General features: G+C 37.3%; 1 protein-coding gene across 1 annotated transcript in view; it reads left to right on the forward strand.

The window, feature by feature from the left end:
- The first annotated feature begins 526 nt into the window (after positions 1–526).
- Positions 527–19,291, forward strand: part of LOC149070231 (uncharacterized) — a 121,033-nt gene continuing 102,268 nt past the window's right edge. Inside the window, exon 1 of the mRNA XM_089249680.1 lies at positions 527–1,238. Coding sequence (XP_089105806.1) covers positions 969–1,238 — 270 coding nt within the window. The 5' untranslated portion in view covers positions 527–968. The remainder of the gene's footprint in view (positions 1,239–19,291) is intronic.

Below are 19,291 nucleotides of genomic sequence, written 5' to 3' on the forward strand. Positions count from 1 at the left end.
AATTTTAAAAATTTCTGATTTGTCAAAGCAAAAAAAATTCAGATTCGTTTGAAATTTTGAAGGAAAAAAAATTTAAAAATTTCTTATATCTTGAATCACTAAATTTCTTATTCGTTAAAATAAAAATAAAAGAGACTTTGGGATTCGTTAAAATTTTCAAAAAGTGAAAAATTTTTCATATGTTAAAATTTTCTAAAACCTGAATTGAAAATTTTGGTGTCGTGCTCAAGTTTTAACAATATATTTCTGTTTAAAAAGAGTTACTAGTCCCGGATTACACTTTAAAAGTTTGACAAAAGGTATACGGTAAAGGTATCGGTTATACATTCGATTATACAGCATTAGGCATATTTTCGTTTTTTTTTAATGTTTTGTAAAATATCTTTTATCAAACTTTGCTAATGTAATCCCCGGCCTTACATTGAAAAAAAAAAAAGTTAAAAATATTTGGCGAGATTTGTGGGTCTGATCTTGGCTCCATGAATGAGAGAGGATTTTCTTGTTGCAAGGAACAAACGCAAACTGTGTGTTTGGTGATTGCGTTTATTGTGGACTTGAATTATCATCGCCTTTGGCATCGCACGTTCCTCTTCTCGTCGTTCACTTTCGGTGAGTGTGTTTCTGTCTGTCGGTGATGATAATAAGTAGCCTACTGCCGGCATTTTTCAAGGGTGAATGGGGTTTCGCGCGGCACGATCCTGTCGCCACACAGCATCAGTGGCCGACATCGAACAGCACGTGCTCTTTTCTCGCTCTCGTGTCTCTCTCTCTGCGGAAACAAAAACTACTCTTTTGTGCAAATTGAAATAGATCGGGATCTCGTGATGATCAATTACCGTGACTGTTTCGTTGATGACATGCAACGGTGAAGCGTTTCTTCTCCTCCGTATGGATTAATAATCGCTTTTATTTTCCGGACTTTGATTATTGTGTGCGCGTGTATGTTCGCGTGTGGATTATAGCCGCTGATGATCATGAGTTTTTCATCGGATAGAAGGACATTAATTTATTTCGGTCGACGATGTAATTATAGATATCCGGGAATGTGGGTGAGGTTTTTCGTCGTGTCCGTGTGGTGTTGTGTCCTGTTTCAGGGAGTGACCGCCGGTGCAGCTGGGTTGCACGTGTGGTCCAATAAGCATAGCCCCGAGATCCAGGCGATGTTGAGGAAGCATCAGAGTTACCAGAGACTCATGTCGACGCCGCCGATTAGTGTTTTGCAGAGGAGGAATGGTGAGGTAAGTCTTATATCCCCATCGTTGTTGGTAATATTTTAGTACAAGACACTTTTAAAACAGAATTTTTGAACTTAATCCATCGGATAGATTGCATTTGATAATGTTATTCATTGATTTTTAAGGTGTTTCTCAACCCAACTAAAGTGGATTTTTCAAAAATGAGTTAGTATTTTTTTATTGAATCAAATGTAAAAAAATTCGTGTCAATCGGTAAATTTGTTGTTTTTCGAAATAAATGAAAAAAAAATAATGAATTATAGTAAAAATCGGGGTTTCTCTCAATATTTCTGAAAACAAGGATCAATAAAATGTGTAAAACAATTTGACGGACCACTTGTGTCCCGTATTACGGGACGCACTTGTAGTTTTCGTCGTTCCGGTTTTTGAATACATTTGTTCCTTTTTTTTATCAACGTTAGTCATTTGAATTTGTCATTCAGTGATTATTATAGTAGGTAATACACAGCGTTTTCATAATATGAATTACATTATGATAATTATGACAAAAAATAATTATAAATATTCATTTCGCCTGTTTGTCAGGCTTAACGTTTTTTCTACAATTTTCATTAGGATCGGTGATTGGCCTACTTTTGGCAATGTTTCTTGTTGACAATTGGAGATGACCAGTATATTTACGGATTATTATTTAAGATCCTAGCCTATCGTATTTTTCCTCAATGAAATATGGCCATCAGATCATTTGAACATATTTTTTTTTTTTGTGATGTACTGTACATGTTTTAAAAACGCGATTTGTAGCAGCTCTTCACCCTTCACACCCTTCAGCAATTTTCGCAATAATTATCAAATTGCATTTAAAACAATAAATTGCAATTATTTGCAAAATTTAGTGATATTCTGTATTTAAGATGACAATTTCCTGCATTCTCCTCGACAATGAACCTAAGTGTGAAGGTATAATTTTATTTGTACCCATATGGATATTATGTCACATTTCATTTCATTCCCAGGCTCTATCGACCATCGTCAATTTTAGCCATTGCCCCGGATGAGGGGGCTGGGGCGATGTCGGGTGCTTTATTATGCATGATATTATGTCACAACGGGTGAATAATTTTATCTAGTCTGCCTGCACACAACCCGTTGGCAAATGCTGGTGTAAATTTATGCAAGAAAAACACTGAATGGCATTTTCTTATATTGCAGTTTCTGAGTTAATCCGTAAGATAAAAAAAAACTACTGCACTAAAAATTCTGAAATTTTGCAGAAATGTTTATTCGACATGCGTTAGGCTGGGATTACACTATAAAAGTTTGCTAAAAGTACCTTTTATAAAATTTAAAAGCCACGAATAAGATTATTGGTTATATTCTAGGAAATGAAACCGATGTTCTTATTAATAGCGGTTTCAAGTTTTATAAAAGTTCTTTCATATAACTTGAAAAATGCAACTAACAATCGCACCGATTACATTCGCTCAAATGCAACCGATTGTTTCATTGGCTGCATTTTGTAGATTTTATCAAACTTTTATAGTGTAATCCTTTCCTTAGTAAAATAAACTTCGGACTTGGATATCTGAGTGTTCGTTAGAATTTTAAGAATTTGTAAATTTTTTTAAAAATATACATTTTTTTCAAAAATCTGAATTCAACATTTTTTCCCTTTTAATACGGCTTTCAATCAGCCCCAATTGGAGATTCATTTTACAAAAACATGTGTAGAATAAATACAAAAATCTCAATTTTACCCTAAATCCCTAAGATTTTAAGAAATTCATTTCCTCTTTTATTTTGAGAGAGCGAATGAATCGATTGGCACGAATTTTTTTTACATTTGATTCGTCATTAAATGAAATATTTTTAAACCCATTTTTGAAAATCTATTCCACAGGGTCTTCACACCCCTTTAATGCATCGGATATGCTGTATATGTTTTGATAATGATTGTTCGACGATTTTTTTTTTTTTTTAATGACTGTTCAGCCTGATGGTCGGACATTCCAGAACGTCTTGTATTAATCAAACTCCGCTTTGGCGAATTCAGATTAGAAATTTCCAATAAGCCAGCGTTTCTCAACCTTTCTGCACCCAAGAAGCAGTAGAATTTCTGAAACAATTCCACGGACTACAAATTTAGTCTGAGTAAGGTGACCATATAATATTTTTTTTCCGGGACATTCCTTATTTTGGTTGTACCGACGCTTTATATTGTCCGGGTTTTGTCCCAAATATTTTGTTCCAATTTGTAGCAATCCTAACAGTGAAGATAATTTTCATAAATTTTAAATTGATATAACACATCTACAGACACTTGCTGATTCGTGTCAGATACAAAAATTTTTTTAAAAAAAAACGATGTCTGTCTGCACCTGCGCAGACACGATACGATAGATATGAATACGTTCTTTGGTTTTAAGTTAAAGAATTTTCGCTGCGTCTGAGCACCTCCTAGAGATAGAAGGCCTCCGCACTCTCCTTGTGACGTCAAGTAAGTAGTCCATTTTCCCTCAGAATATTCAGGGGGAAAAATCCCTGCTCAGAATGTTCAGGGGAAAAAAATCCCTGCTCGTGCCAGTGTCATCGTTGTGAGGAAATGAAATGATCGGGCTCAGAATTGGCGATTTCTATGCCCCACATCCAATCACTATGCGGTATTTGTGAGCCAATCAGGAAGATTCTACGCCAAAATAAGAAGAAACGAAATAGGATGCTGTGTTTCAAAATGTGGCAAACTTGCTAGGTGGTCTGAATGACGTTTATGGCAAAAAGTGCAGAGGCTTTCTATCTCTAGGAGGTGATGGTCTGACACGACACGGTGAGCGTCTGTAAATGTGAATCCACCCTATCAGTCGACCGTGCATACGGCAACGTCTTTGCAAGTCCCACATATAAGCCGATTTCAACCAGTTTTCTTAAAGAAATATGGGTACCCATACACAATTTGCTAAAATTTCATTTTTGGTAAAGATTACGATTCTAAATACGGAACATCGGAAATTTCTCGTATTTGTTTTCATTAAAATATGTCTACCGCAAGTAGGATGGCCTATGTTTTTCTTAATAAGTGTAAGAATATTACTTATATCAGTTGCATACAATTGGATACATCTTCATTCGATTGAAATTAAATTACCGTTTCTTCCTGTATATCACCTGTTACATCTTCGCGGGCCATAGCTGAGAAAGCTGTTGGAAGTCATTCTTTTATTCAGGGCCGCACTTTACCATTACTAGGGCTCGTGTCTGGTGTTGGTTCCTTCGCAAACAGTGATAGCCCTTGATAGGAAAACCAAGGGAGACTGAGGGCAGTGCTTCCGAATCGAAGAGCTTCCCAAAGTATTGAAGGTTTTCGTTACGATTCCGGATTCTTTTTCACACATAAATTATGAATTTCCATTGGTTTTGGAATGATTTCTTTTACCAATTCCGAATATTTTCGATGTTTAATGTATTTCTTTCACTCATTTTGAATTTTAACCAGTACCGAATATTCAGTAATTATAGAGTTACCCCCTTTCTACCAATTGCAAAATCGCAGAAAACCATTGTGCTTCCAATGGGGTTCAAACCTGGATCTTCACGATAAAAAACCAGTACGATGCTCCCCTCTATGATCGAAGACCGGCTGTGGCCCCCATCTGTCATGCTCTCCCTAAGGGTGGTTCTGCTTTTATTATATCGGATACATCAAACCGGATTTTCGGTTCCGTTTAACGGGATTTGTCTGTATAAAGTCAGTTCACTTCAACACTTTGTATTTAGATTTTCATTAGCATTTTCAGTGATCTCTTGTTCATGCGTCGGTGAAGGGAAAGAAGGAAAAAAAGACGCATAAGTGAGAGAAGCGTATAAGTGAATAGCATTATTATCAGATCTTTGACCGTGAGAACAGAAAATCGTCGTATATCTGAGAAAAACGTATAGGTGGGAGTGTATAAGTGAGTGAGAGATCATTAATTTAAACGGGTCCATATAACACCACCTGTAGCAGAAAGCCTCCGCACGAAGCTGTGACGTCACTGAAGTCGTATATTTCACCCGTAGCCATTGGATACAGTACCATCTTTACCTTTTTCTACAGTATATGCAATGTCTATAGGTGAAATGGACGGATTCGGTGACGTCACGAGCTTCGCGCGGAGGCTTTCTGCTATAGAAGGTGTTGGTTCACACCGGCCACGTTAAACCGGTTTGGAAGGATGGCTAAGCAAAATCGACTATTATATGTAACATGTTCCTGCACTGTGCTAGCCACAGCGCGAAACCGGTTTTTCCTTGGGTTGAAGCTGCGGGTGTTGATCCGGGTCAATCTTTTACTGGCCGAATTAAGATTTGAATTCATTTTCTTAATTTTTTTGCTGTCATTCCTTCTTCTGATCCTTTAGTTTAGAGATTTTAAATCATAAAATTCATTAAAAAATTCTCCCGTATGTTTTCTTTACTTCATGAAGAGACATTAAGTTGAAAACAAAAAAAAGAGTTTTGTTCTTTCACAAAATAGGTGATTTAAAGTAATTAAATATAAGGGCTAATGATTGGAGCATGACCATTAGCGTTGTCGAGTGCATGATCGCTAATTTTTGTTCGAACAACCCACGTTTCACTTACGATTTGAATGGTGCTATTATATCCGGATGCAACTATGATCACCGATTTGGGAATCCTCATTGACGAGCGGCTTAGGTTTTCTGTTGTTCGGCGGCGATCATAAAAGCGAATAAAATGCTCGGTTTCATTCTCAAAAACGTCTCTTCGCGTTCTCCTAAATTTCACTTTTCTGGAGCTTAGTTCGTCCTGGATTAGAGTGTTCTAATCTGGGACATTGAATCGGTCGAGAAGGTAGAGAAGAGCCACGCTTGCTCAAGCTATACAAACACGCCCCCGCTTTGTCCCTTGTGGGATATAAGCGGGCTACTTCGCGGCTGGGCCATGCTGGAAAATGAAAAAACCCCACCAAGACCACGGGCCGAACGCCGGCAAGCATTGCGCCACCGGACCTCCGATCCACGCAAAGGACCACAAACATGTCCCCCCCACTCAAATAAAAATAATAATCCAAATGCTCAAGCTATGAAGAGAGACTTGATTACTTGAATATGTTTACATTGGAAGAACGCAGGTGTCGGGGGTGATATGATCAAAGTTTTAAAATTTTCAACAAAATGGACCATGAATTTTTAACACGCCGTCCACCAACTGCTTCGATAAGGAGACACCAGTATAAATTGGTAAGAAACAATTCTAGGTAATAATGTCGCAGGGAGAGTTTATCTAATAATGTTATGAAAAAATGGAATAGCTTAACTCCGGGATTCGTGAGTTGTAACACTATTGACAAGTTTCAGAAGAAGCATATTGAGATAAATCGACAAGATATCCATACTTACATGAGACAATCACAATATTTGATGGGCAAGTATGTGCATTTACATTCTATCATAATTTTGAACGAAAATGTTCTTCCAGTTGGGGTCAGTATTTCAAGCATTACGACAGCATGGGGGGGGGGGGGTGGTTCGGATTTCCTGACTTTTGATGACGGGGGGGGGGTGAATGTTGCTTACGTCATCAACCACCCCCCTTTTTGAAGATGTGAAATATTCTAAGCTGCTGACGGGGGGGGGGGGAGGGGGGTCAAAAATGGCTGAAAATCTGTTTACGTAATACTTGAATGGCCCCTTGATAAAACCGATGTTCCCATTTGAGAACATTGGCCGTTAAAAGGTTATTATTGTATACGCTCATAAGTTGATGGCAATTTTGTGAATATTTTTTTTTTCGCTCTTAACTCGAATTAATCGTGCGACGAGACATTGGTAGTTCGACGTACTACTAACAACCGTAACGAAAATAACATCCCATATTTCGAAAATTTGTGATAGTCGAATTAATGACACCAATTTCCTCGCAATGTCATTTTCTCAAAAAGGGTCCAATCACTGAAACAATGGATCATTTATCATCTTTGGACGGAAAAGCAGCAGCGAACGTTCATCAATGGCAGGATCGGTTGCTCGATCAAGATAACGCGCGATGCTGACGACAGCAACAAAATCATATTTTCTTTTTAAATCATTGATATGTTTTTATATCTTTCATAAAGACCTCAGAGACCTCGCAACCGTCTATTATCAAACATGGCGATTTGTGGGGTTCAATCACATTGAAGATCAACAACCTTACCGTACTTTTCCTCAATTAATTTGAATTTTCGTGTCTAGGAAAATAGAATTCAGTGGCATTAATTATGCGCGTGGAAGAAATGGAATATACAGGGTGCCCTGTAAGTGCTAATGTCGACTTCAAAAATTACCCTGTACCAGTTATAAATGGGAAAATACAAAGGTGTACAGAGGATGTGTATCACGAAATAAAGAAATCTAAATTTTTATACGGGCCCCCCCCCCTGTTCTAATTTTTAATCAGAAAGTTGTTGCCCATCTCTCCTGATGGAACAAAAAAATCAAATTTTCTAAGTGCAAATATTCGCTGATACAGAAATCGGAGAAAAGTTGGGAAAGGACAGCATAAAAGCAGGAAAGGAGCGTTGCCGGTTAGTTTTTGCTGTTGTTTCATACATTTTCTCCGATTTTTGAATTCGAATATCTCGGCGAATACTGCACTTAGAAACTTGGAATATTTTTTGTTGGCTCCAGGAGAAACATGGCAACAACTTCCTAGTTGAAAGTTTGAGGACAAGGGGACCGTATAAAAATATAGATTTTTTTTTTTAAATTTTGTGACACTATATTTTCACTCTCTAACTGGTAAAGTGTAATTTTTGAACGACTTTTCAGCATTTTTTAAATTGGAAATATACCCCTACGATGGGCTGTTGATGAGATTAAGGCCACATTGCAAAATCAGCACTGACGGGATAACCTGTATAATCATTTTGATGATTTGGTTTAAGGCCGGGATTACACTCTGACTTTTATAAATCTTGGAAACGCAACCAATAAGAACTTTGGTTATATTCGCGTAACCGACACGCTTATTGGTTCCATTTTCTAAGTTTTCAAAAGGAACTTTTATAAAACTTTTATAGCGTAATCCCGGCCTAATTAATAAAGGTTTTATTTTACTGTCATTTATTAGCTGGCTAGCCTTTAATACCAGGGGTCTTCAATGCGTTTGCCGAGGGCCACATTTTGTTGTGGCCCGCTGATCATTGTCAGAAAGTAGTTGAAAACGTTTAATTCTAGAATTAGTGAAACAATTTTGGAATTACTGAATGGGAGAATTGATGAAAGAAATTTTTGCATTTTTGAAAGTGTTTCAGAATTAGAGAAAAAAAATGACGCAATAAGCAAATTATCTCGCTATAAAACAATGGATGATGGGATAATCATTGAAAGTAATGATTTCTCGAAACATTGAGAGGGAAATAATCACAGAATTAACAAAACACACATTTGCGGAATCGTTTAAAGTAATTTCAGGTGAAAATTGATCAGATTTGATTGAATAAATCAGTAATTAATCGAAGTTCCCAGAATTGGTGAGAAAAAAAGTTAATCAAAGTTGATAATTAACAAAATAAATAATTCCAGAATAAATAAGTCTTGCATTATTTTAGCCCTTGTTCTACTCTGGGCTACATGAGGCCCCCTTTTGTAAAGATGTCACTGTAAATTACACGAGATGCCCTTGTAAATCTGCGGGGGAAAGGGAAATTCTATATTACAAATTTATTATAAGTACTCCAGCATGAGTTGGTGGCCCGCGGGGTTCGTGGGCAATTTCGATTTGGCCCGCGATGATTGGAAGGTTGAACCACCCCCCCCCCTTTCTTTATACCATTGCTGTTGATTCATGTTCTGGGGTGAATTGATGAAAACGAGTTATTCGGATTTTTATGGTAGAAACAGCATATTATTTATTAAAGTGAAGAAAATTTAAATTTTAAAGTTTTCATTCAAATTCTCAGAAGCATCTCCATTTCGTGCAAAGATTCCACCCGACATTCAGGCGCGTCTTTTATCGACCAGAAGATGTGCTTCGTCCCTCCACGTCTCAACCACGGGCATTACGCGATTCTTAAGCTTGAGACAGTGGCGTAACAATCAAATTACCCGCACTTCATGGCGACTGACTTCCTCCGAGACTAGCTCGATTTTTACAGAATGCGTGGTTTTAATCATACTAAAGAAAATCCAGTTAAATTTCTAAGATATTCTGATAATTTATCGACTTCTCGAGACATTATATATTTTCCCGAAATTATAGCTTAATTTTGTACTTACGTCAGGCTGGAAATTAACGCATGCATTCAAACGGTAGAATCTCGACTATTCGGCCTCACTACTATCCGGCCAAGCCTCTTGTCTCCATGACTTTGTTTCAAAAGAAAGTTATCCCATGCCCTTTCCTTGCTGGTACAGTAGAATCTCGACTATCCGGTCTAGTCTCTTGGTGAAACGATGTCGCCAAATCATCGGAGCTGTCGCAAAACTTCACTAAATCTGTTGCCAATTCGGTGATATTTACACGGGAATGCGTTAATTTTCACGTTCACAATAAGACAATGACTATTTACAGGCGAAAAAAGACATTACAAATTATATGAACTATGAAATTAACTATTTACATAATTATCATAACATTCATATTTTTGGACTTTTTCTGTAATAAATTTTTAAAACGTACAGTACATTTATATTATGTATGTTACCGCCAAAGTTCGAAGTTGGCCACTTCACGAACTGGCCGGCCCAGTTGATCCAGCCAATATCGAAATTTCGTGTTTTCGACTGGCCCCTATATGTCGATCCTTATATATGGATGACTAAAATACCGATATTCAGATTCCTTTTATCGTTATGGTTGTCATAGCTAAAGCGCAATAATTATCGTTAATTAATAACTATAAATGGCCATAATAAAAAAAAATACGCCAATGTGGCGATGACCCCGAATCACAGGGATCGATTTATAGGGATATATAAGGGCCGACAAAGCACGGCGAAAGCTTGACTTTCCGGCCAGTTCGCGAAGTGGCCTACTTCGGGCTTTGGCAGTAACATATATATGTATGAAGCACTGACTATACATTTATGTATATAATGTACTGACTTGTACCAAGAAGGCCCAAAATATAAATAGGACCGCTTTTTGGCATTAAAATTGTGTTTTTGATTGTATGGCGAGAGTAGGAGAATTGAGCATTTATACAACTCCGGCCTATCCGGCATTTCTGTTATCCGGTCTGCTCTTCTGCCACATTAGGTCGGAATTATAGTCTACTATAATTCTGATATTATACGTAGCTGCAACAGTTTTCTGTGAAATTAATTTAATCCTTTAGGTGACATTGACGAGATATCTCGCCTTCTTACTAACCTCTTATCTTAGCAATTGCAAGCCCAATCATTCAAGTTCAGGTCACTCAAGTTACCACGGCACATTTACAAATCACTCAAGTGACACGTGACATATTTATAGATCACTTAAGTGGCCTACGGCAGGGTTCAACATCGCTCAAGTGGCCCACGCCACTTTTCATTATCACCCAAGTTTCTCACGTGACGTTTCCACAGGATTTAACTGGCCCGCGCCACGTATTTACTGTATAAGTGACTCTCTCACAGTTCCAGAACACTTAATCGGAATGGACACATTTCCAAGTCACTCAAGTCTCTAGTAATCTCCGCGCAGGGGCGTCGGAAGTCTTTCGACCCAGTGTGAACCTCGTCTTGAGCTTTATACAGAAAATTTCGATATCTGCATCAGTTCTTGGGGTGCTCAGACCCACGTCACAAATTACTGTGGGTGCACTCACTGCACCCCTCTGCTCTGACGCCAATGGTTCCACTGCTCATTTAAAGATCACTTAGGTGTCCCGCGACAGGTTTTCTAATCAATGAAGTAACCCGCACTCTCCTAAAAGTTGAGCACCCTTGTACACCAGGGGTCTTCAAACTTTCTTGAGTCGCGAGCACTGCCTATGCTTATCAAACAAGGAGCATCCCATACAGCAAAAGTGCTCAACCTTTACCAGAGTGCGGGCCACTTTATTGGTTTGAAAACGAGTCACTGGCCACTTAAGTGATCTGTGGTGAATGTGTTGCGGGTGACTTCCATGATCTGTGAATGTGCTGTGGGTGACTTCCATGATCTGTGAATGTGCTGTGGGTGACTTCCATGATCTGTGAATGTGCTGTGGGTGACTTCCATGATCTGTGAATGTGCTGAGAGTATGCATAACCAATTGAATGCGTAAGTGACCAATTGAAGGGGCGAGTGACTGAATGAAGAAGGGAGTGGGTGGGTGACTGTATGAGTGAATGGCATTATCTGAGAGACCAAGTGAGTACGGTCATTCACACGGTCACTAACTTGACAACTCACACGATCACTCGCTTATGGCCACTCATACGGTCACCAGCAAACAGTCGTCCTCTCTATAGTTTACCCTTTGGTGACAGGGACTCACGCCGAGCTGTACGGCCTCTTTATAGATCGCCATTTGGTGACAGAGGGACTAAGTCCAGCCCTGACCCTTTAAACATTATGGGGGAGATGGAGCCCCGCCCATGAAAGAGTTATTGGTTTTGAGTGTCCTTTCTCTTGAGGGCACCCAAGACCCCCCCCCCTCATCCTCGACTATCTTCGAGCCCCCAATGGCCACTTGGTCACTCACACAGTCAGTCTTACTTGGTCACTCACATGGTCATGGGTGAAATGTATTGGGGTGTAACGTACCAGGGGTGAAATTTCGGGGGCGAAATTTCCGGATCCCAATTTTTATAGGGTATTTAATTGTAAAGTTAATCAAGAGTGCTCGCGAGCACGAAATCTGTCGAGCACTATTTTTGCTTCAGGGGCGCACCGTGGTGCTTGCGAACAACAGGTTGAAGATGGCTGTTGTACATACACCCTTCGCCATAAAGAAAATGTGCAACAATTTTTCCTAAACGATTTCAAGCACCCGGAGAAAACGGATGTTGTCGTGTAAACTTACACGCGAATAAAAGCAACCAGATAAACAAAAAAAAAACCAAATCCACAACGAACGAAAAAATAAAAGCTATCGCGTTGCGTTTTATTGAATAAAATAAATGAATAAATTTTAGTGCGTTTCTGTCAGCAATTAAATAAGTAGAGGTCGCTGTTAGCAACCGTGACTGATAAGGCGAGTGTTGCGTTACATCATCATCAAGATCGCTCCAACTCCGGAGTAATATTGCACAAGTATTTCCGTAAGAATCCATTTCTTACTTTCGTAAACGGGCTTCACTCGGCAGTTGCGTTTCATTACGCCGCTGTGCGATGATGTTCTTCTTTTTTTCCTCTCCTCTTAGTCACGTGCTGGATCTCATTCCTTTTAATGTTCCCATCTTATTTTTTTTATTCCCATTCCTCTGGCCAAGCGAGGGTCACGGGTACTCATCTGACCTTAACCGTGGTTTTCGGTGATAATTTTCGCAAAGCTTTCATATATCATTTTTCTTTTGGCTTGACCACAAATCAAAACGTCTTATGCATCAACTTCACTCGTAATAATATACGGTTTTTTTTTACCCCCGCATGTTATTATTATCATCGTTTGTGATATATCTATCGCTCGAGCTGGTGGACACGGGGAAGCCTTAATGCGATCGTAAATCAAAAGACATTGAAAGCAATATGGCTTCAAGCCAAATAAACTCTAGATTTTTCTTTTACATCTTGAAGACCAGTTAGTTTATGTGAGATAAAAAAAACAAGGGCGTAGGGGATAAATATAGCAACTGTCCATTTGCAGTGGAGTCACTGTTCAGTTCGATGCGGTTCACCTTTTGCATATTTCCTTTACAAGAATGACAGTTTAATTCCATACCATCTATCGCATCAAGAAACTCTTCCGTGATGATAGTCATCGATGATTATTGTCTTTTGGAACATTTCTCGTGATAAAATGGTGTTCCATTTTTTTCATTTATTTCCTGAATAAATTATGATTGATCTGCTAAAATCTCTGCGGAATTGAATTTGTCCATTGTATTATTGATCGTATTTTTCCCTGCATAGAAAAACTTCATTTGATTATGATTTCGATTAAATTCTCTATCCAACTCCACTGAATACCGGGTGTTCCAAAAATTCATAGGGTTTGAAGGAATTTGTACATTTGAATGCGGTTTGCGGAAACGTTTTTCTCACCAAAGGGGATTTATTTTATAGTATACAGAAAAATATATTCGTTCAGATTTTTGTCGATTGAGGGTGCTGCACGCAGTCTGGCAGGAAGGATTTAACCCTGAAACTTTATTCATTCCCTTCCGTGTCCGAAACATACTTAAAGCTTTCAGCCGGTGATTCGTGGCTGAGGTAAAACTACCTTACAGCTTTATCAACCAATGTCAACACCACAATGAAACAGGACCGTCATTTCAACTTTTTCCGGAGGGGGGGGGGGGGGGCGGGCAAAGCACATGTACTCAAAGATTTAACACTATATAGAAAAATAAATTTTGAATAAATTTTATGTCACTGATGACACGAGGAAAGAAGTAATAAAAAGTAATCTGAAATAAAAATGTAAAAAAAAAATGAAATAATTGTAAAAATGTAAAAAAAATGAAATAATTGTAAAAATGTAAAAAAAATGAAATAATTGTAAAAATGTAGAAAAAAATCAAATAATTGTGAAAATGTAAAAAAAAAATCAAATAATTGTGAAAATGTAAAAAAAAAATCAAATAATTGTGAAAATGTAAAAAAATGAAATAATTGTAAAAATGTAAAAAAAATGAAATAATTGTAAAAATGTAAAAAAAAAATCAAATAATTGTGAAAATGTAAAAAAAAAATCAAATAATTGTGAAAATGTAAAAAAAAAATCAAATAATTGTGAAAATGTAAAAAAAAAATCAAATAATTGTGAAAATGTAAAAAAATGAAATAATTGTAAAAATGTAAAAAAAAATGAAATAATTGTAAAAATGTAAAAAAAAAATGAAATAATTGTATAAATGTATGGTGGAATGGAATAGTAAATTAATAGTATAAATAGTATATGGAATACTAAATCAAACGGAATGATAAGTCTTGAAAGATTTCGATTTAAATGAATTGATTAATCGGAATAAATATTTAATTATTCATAGTAGAACATCAAAAGCGATATTCTTGACAGATCGAAATGAAGGTATTGACTGATAGTCAATCATTCTCGGAATGAAGAACTTCTCTTTGAATAAATTCTGTGCTCAGATGGCGAAATGTAATATAAGTCACTTTTTCAAAATTTCACGAGGGCAAATTTGCAACCAATATTTTCCAAAAAAATGTGTTACTTGCGGCTTTTTGGCCTGTTGCAATTTGCCTCCGTTGGTTCCTCATAAACCGAAAGGGATGGGCGAAAATTTTGACAACTTCCAAAATTTTCACAAACGAGGCTCCAGAATGCGAAAAACTCAATTTTTGGGGAAAAGTGGCATTTTGTTTAAAAATATGTTTCTTTATATACAACAAAATATTTAATAGAAATAAATAAAATACAGGGTCCGTAGAAACTTTATTTTTCCGGTTTTTATTCATTTTTAAAGTTTCTACGGACTTTTTTACCCGCCCTGTATTTAATTATTCGGAACAAAATATTCAATCAATTGGTAATAAAATATTTAATGAATTGAAATAATATATGGATATACTATCTTCATCTCACTTAATGGAACTAAAAAAAAATAGGAATAAAAAACTGATATTAATCACACACAATATTGTTCACTTATCACAATAAAAGGTAATTAATCATAATAAAATTATTTAAAATAAAATTGCTGACTTATATTGAAATAATCAAAGTAAAGCATTCAGCCAACAATTTTATTCTGTATAATTTATCTCGAAACAAATCGATTACCGTATTTGGAATAAAAATGTGAAATAATCGCAAGTAATTTTTTAACGAATCTCAATAAAATTGTTGACTAATTGGAATAAAATATTTAATTGAATAGTTTTTTTTGAAAATATTTGATCAGAATAAAACATGTAATCGGAATAATATATTTGATTGAGATATAATTTCTAATCGGATTAAAATATTTAATTGCAATAGAATTTCTAATCAGAATAGAGTATAGAATTGTAGTAAAATTTCTAATCAGGATAAAAATATTTGATTGGAATAACATTTGGGATCAGAAACAAGGCTTTTGATCGGAATGAAATATTTAATTGGAATAAAATGTGTGACTCTAATAAAATTTCTAATCGGAATAAAATTTCTACTCGAGAGATAAGAAATTGAACTGCAATAAAATGATAAATTAGCGGAATAAAAATGTTTACCAAACGTATTAAATTCAACAAACAGAAAATATCTCAAAGTGTCAACCGATTCCTTCGGTTTTAATGAATTTTTAGACAATTTACGAATCCTTGGGACATCCTGCAAGAAAGTGCCAAATCAACACTGTTTTCATCGCTCTTTCAAAAAAGTTTTCCGAAGCGACTCTCTCTAAATTTGTCGTTTCCGGGTTTTCCACACTAAAATCAGATCATGCACGTGAAGAACATCGGGTGCGACATAAATTTAAAGGGTTGGACGACATTTGCATGTTTACACATGTATAAAAAACCTTGTTTTTAAACAAGAATAAACAGAGCGTGTGATGCCACGACGATATCTATTTTAGTATGGAAAAGTTTTCTTCTCCTCCCAATTATTCACGACACTTTCGATGCACGTCTTTTTCTCTAAACCTCAAGGTTGTCTTTTTGGTTAAGTACATAAAGGCAAAAGGCGGAAAAGAGAGCGAAAGAGGACGACTTGATGCGGTGCCAGATGAACCACTGACTGACTGACTTCTTTTTACGCTAATTTTCTCCTCCCGCCATGACTAATGGCACATCCTTGAACACTTGTTCTCTGACGAAACAACCAGTAGCCAAAGGGTTACGGTACAGAGGTTAACACCGAAAACTGTTGACGTGGGATCCAATTAATAAGGGAACCCCCCCCCCCCCAAAATCTAAATATAATCGCGAACGAAACGTGATCCTCTCCACCTGTTGCGAGATGATTGTTATTCATCTTGTGGCTACCTTCGCGCGTGAATCAATGCTGGACGATTTCTGGTGTGCAGTCAAACTCGGTTATAACGACCACTGTTGCAACGACACCTCGTCTGTAACGTCAATTATTGTTGGTCCCGGTTGATTACCATAGAGAATGCTAACGGACCTTGCTTATAACGTCAATGAAAATGCAACCACCTCGGTTATAACGACTGTTTTTTTCCCCTAACTTTTACTTCTGTTTCTATGGCGTTTTCTCAAGAAATTCGGTAAGTTCGGTATGTTTCAAGAAACTTCGTGCGTTGTTCTATTGCATATACGCTCCACCTGTGGCCCTCGGAGTCATCTGATGTAGCCAGTGACCTAAACCTACATTTGTAAAAATTAACTACGCGCAGGGCTGCAATTGGGGGGGGGGGAGAGGGGCAGACGGGTTTGGTGCAACGAGCGCCGGACCAGAAAGAGCGTTAATTTCATACTTAACCTCTCCTTCAACATTACAAGGGGGTGCGAAAATGCGTACTCGCCCCTTACCAATCATCTAGTTGCAGGCCTGACTGAGCGGCACGTTGCCAGATTACTTAGGTGATCTCTAATATAGTTCCACATCATTTAAGTGGTTTGCTGGCATTTCCAGATAACTTTAATGCCCACAGCACATTTCCAAATCGCTTAAGTGACCCGTGCCTATTTTTAGGTCAATTAAGGGGATCCAAACGTTCTCAAACCAATAAAGTGGCCCGTATTCTCCAAAAGGTTGAGCACCCTTGTTCTGTTGGATACCTTATCATTAAAAACGAAATTGAATTGTTTGACGCTGCGACTTGCTCATTGGCATGACCCGTATATGGGACATCCCCGTATTTTGCCCTTCTCAAGATTTTTTTTAAACAAAAAGATTCCGGTTTTCCCTGTTTTTTTCAACGAAGCTTACTTTAATGCAGAATCTTCACTAAAATAATGGAATGAAAGTAATTTTCATAGTTTGTGTGTAATTCCAATAGCAATATCTATAAATTTCCATGTTCTTTTTCTCCCACGAAACTCATTTTAAATGGCTATGAGTTTATTGCAGCACTGTATTTCTCGCCAAGGACTTATTCATTTGGCAATTGGCGACATTTTGCGGCGAGAAGTGGTGATATCCCGTATTTATGGTTTCTATTTTTCTCGACCAAACATGATTACTCTGATGACAGTGAAATAAAATCTTCACGATATTTGATTGAGGCTGATTCTATTTTTCGCCAAAAAAGTCTTGGAGAAACGTTAACTTCGGTTGTAACGACAAAATTTCGCGGAATGTTATCTGCGTCATAACCGAGTTTGACCGCATTTATGGGTATTTCTGGATTGAAGAAGGCGTTGACACTCGTAAATGATTTGAAACCAATGATTCGGAAGCGTAATAATGCAATAAATCCGAGCGCGTGATGGAAGGTAAATGTTTCGTGTATCAGAGTGACACGATCACCGCAATCCACGTCCGCCTGAGCAAATACTGACGGATAATTATGTTACATCTACTCGAGAGTCACATTTACACAGATGACATCTGGATTGCATGTCGCATATCTGTTATGTTCTCAGAATGCGGTGATTGCGTAGAAGAAAAACAAAATACCAAGCTATACACGCCGCGGAATGAGAACTTTGAACTTCATTCCTTGGATTCTGAATTCAAGTACAGTCGAACCCCGTTGTAGGACAACATAACAGTTTGGTGCAAATGACTTAGAAAATAATGATCTGGTCATGTGGGTCTAGAAAGCGCATTTCTCATGAATACCTGAACGTGCATAAGGACCAGGGTTGGTCTGATTTTGCCCAGTCTTTTTTCAAAAAACCCCACCAAAATTATACCTTAAAACTGCATTTACTCGCAAACGTTATGCTTTCTAATGGCGCTATTTCATTGTCATACTCTATCTAAAGAGAAATACATTAATAAATTTATGTATTTAATGTAACTTTTTTTTTCTATTGTAGGGGTTAGAGGGAAAAAAAGATAAATGATTATCTTATCATGATAACATGATAATAATCCCCTCCCTGCCTTCAGAATTTCCTGTAATGAGCCACCATTGATGTAATAATTTCATAACTAATTGTCATATAGTACTAGTTCCATTATATTTATGTAGGCTACAGCAAGTGAGAAAGCCGGACAAATGCTGAGAAAAATCGGGACACAACGCAAATTCACTGATAAAAGCCTCGGCGTTATATACGGTTTAATTGAATGTTCTTCAACCATTTTCCTCATTGAAAACCGCTGAAATTGAGGGAAATTTTTCGTGAACCGGCGTAAATTGGAGAAATAATTAGCGAACTGGTAATAAAAACCAATTGGAAGAAAATTTGACCTGATTTGCTACATACGTTTCATATTTTTATACTTTGCTATAATAAATGCGAGAAGTTGCTTTTTAAGCTAGCGGCTCTTCTACTTTACCTCACACCAACTCCAGCAATATATCGCCATACGGCAGTTTCCAACTAGTGGAGTTGGGTGGGAAATGAAGGGGACATCTACCGGTGGTCACCTCAGGCTCCTTTCTCTTCTTTCCATGAATATAATTGGAATATATTATTTAGCTGGAAGTGAGGTTTTCTCTCTCTCTCCGTCTTCCAAGAACGGCCCCCGTTGCAGCATATGATAGCTCATGATCGCACCGCGCTGTTAAATATCCGGAGCATGAAAATATATCAAACTACATGAAATTTCGCTCATGTTTGTAGGTACACATTTGCAACATCGTCGATGAAATAATTGAAAGAAAAACGGCAATGCTCAATAATTTTTCTTTAAATATGAGCTCGCGTCGGGAGTGTGGTCGAAAAAATACAAGCCCTGTCAAAATTTTTGAATTCCCCGGCAATAGATTATAGTCCAGTGTCGAGATAGCGTGACCACAAGATTGGATTGCCCATGGCTTCGATTTCAAGTCGGAAGACATTTTTTTTTCTGAATTTTATTAGTCTTTATAATTTTGAGTCATCATCAATAACGATTAATTCTTCATAAAAATAATTTCGTCTCATTTCTGTTTAGCGCTTACGCAACAAGACTCGCA

The sequence above is a fragment of the Pholcus phalangioides genome, unplaced genomic scaffold, assembly GCF_987345545.1.
Source record: "Pholcus phalangioides strain wild (caught in Gottingen) unplaced genomic scaffold, Ppha-v1.0 ptg000022l_1, whole genome shotgun sequence".
NCBI classification, from domain to species: Eukaryota; Metazoa; Arthropoda; class Arachnida; order Araneae; family Pholcidae; genus Pholcus; species Pholcus phalangioides.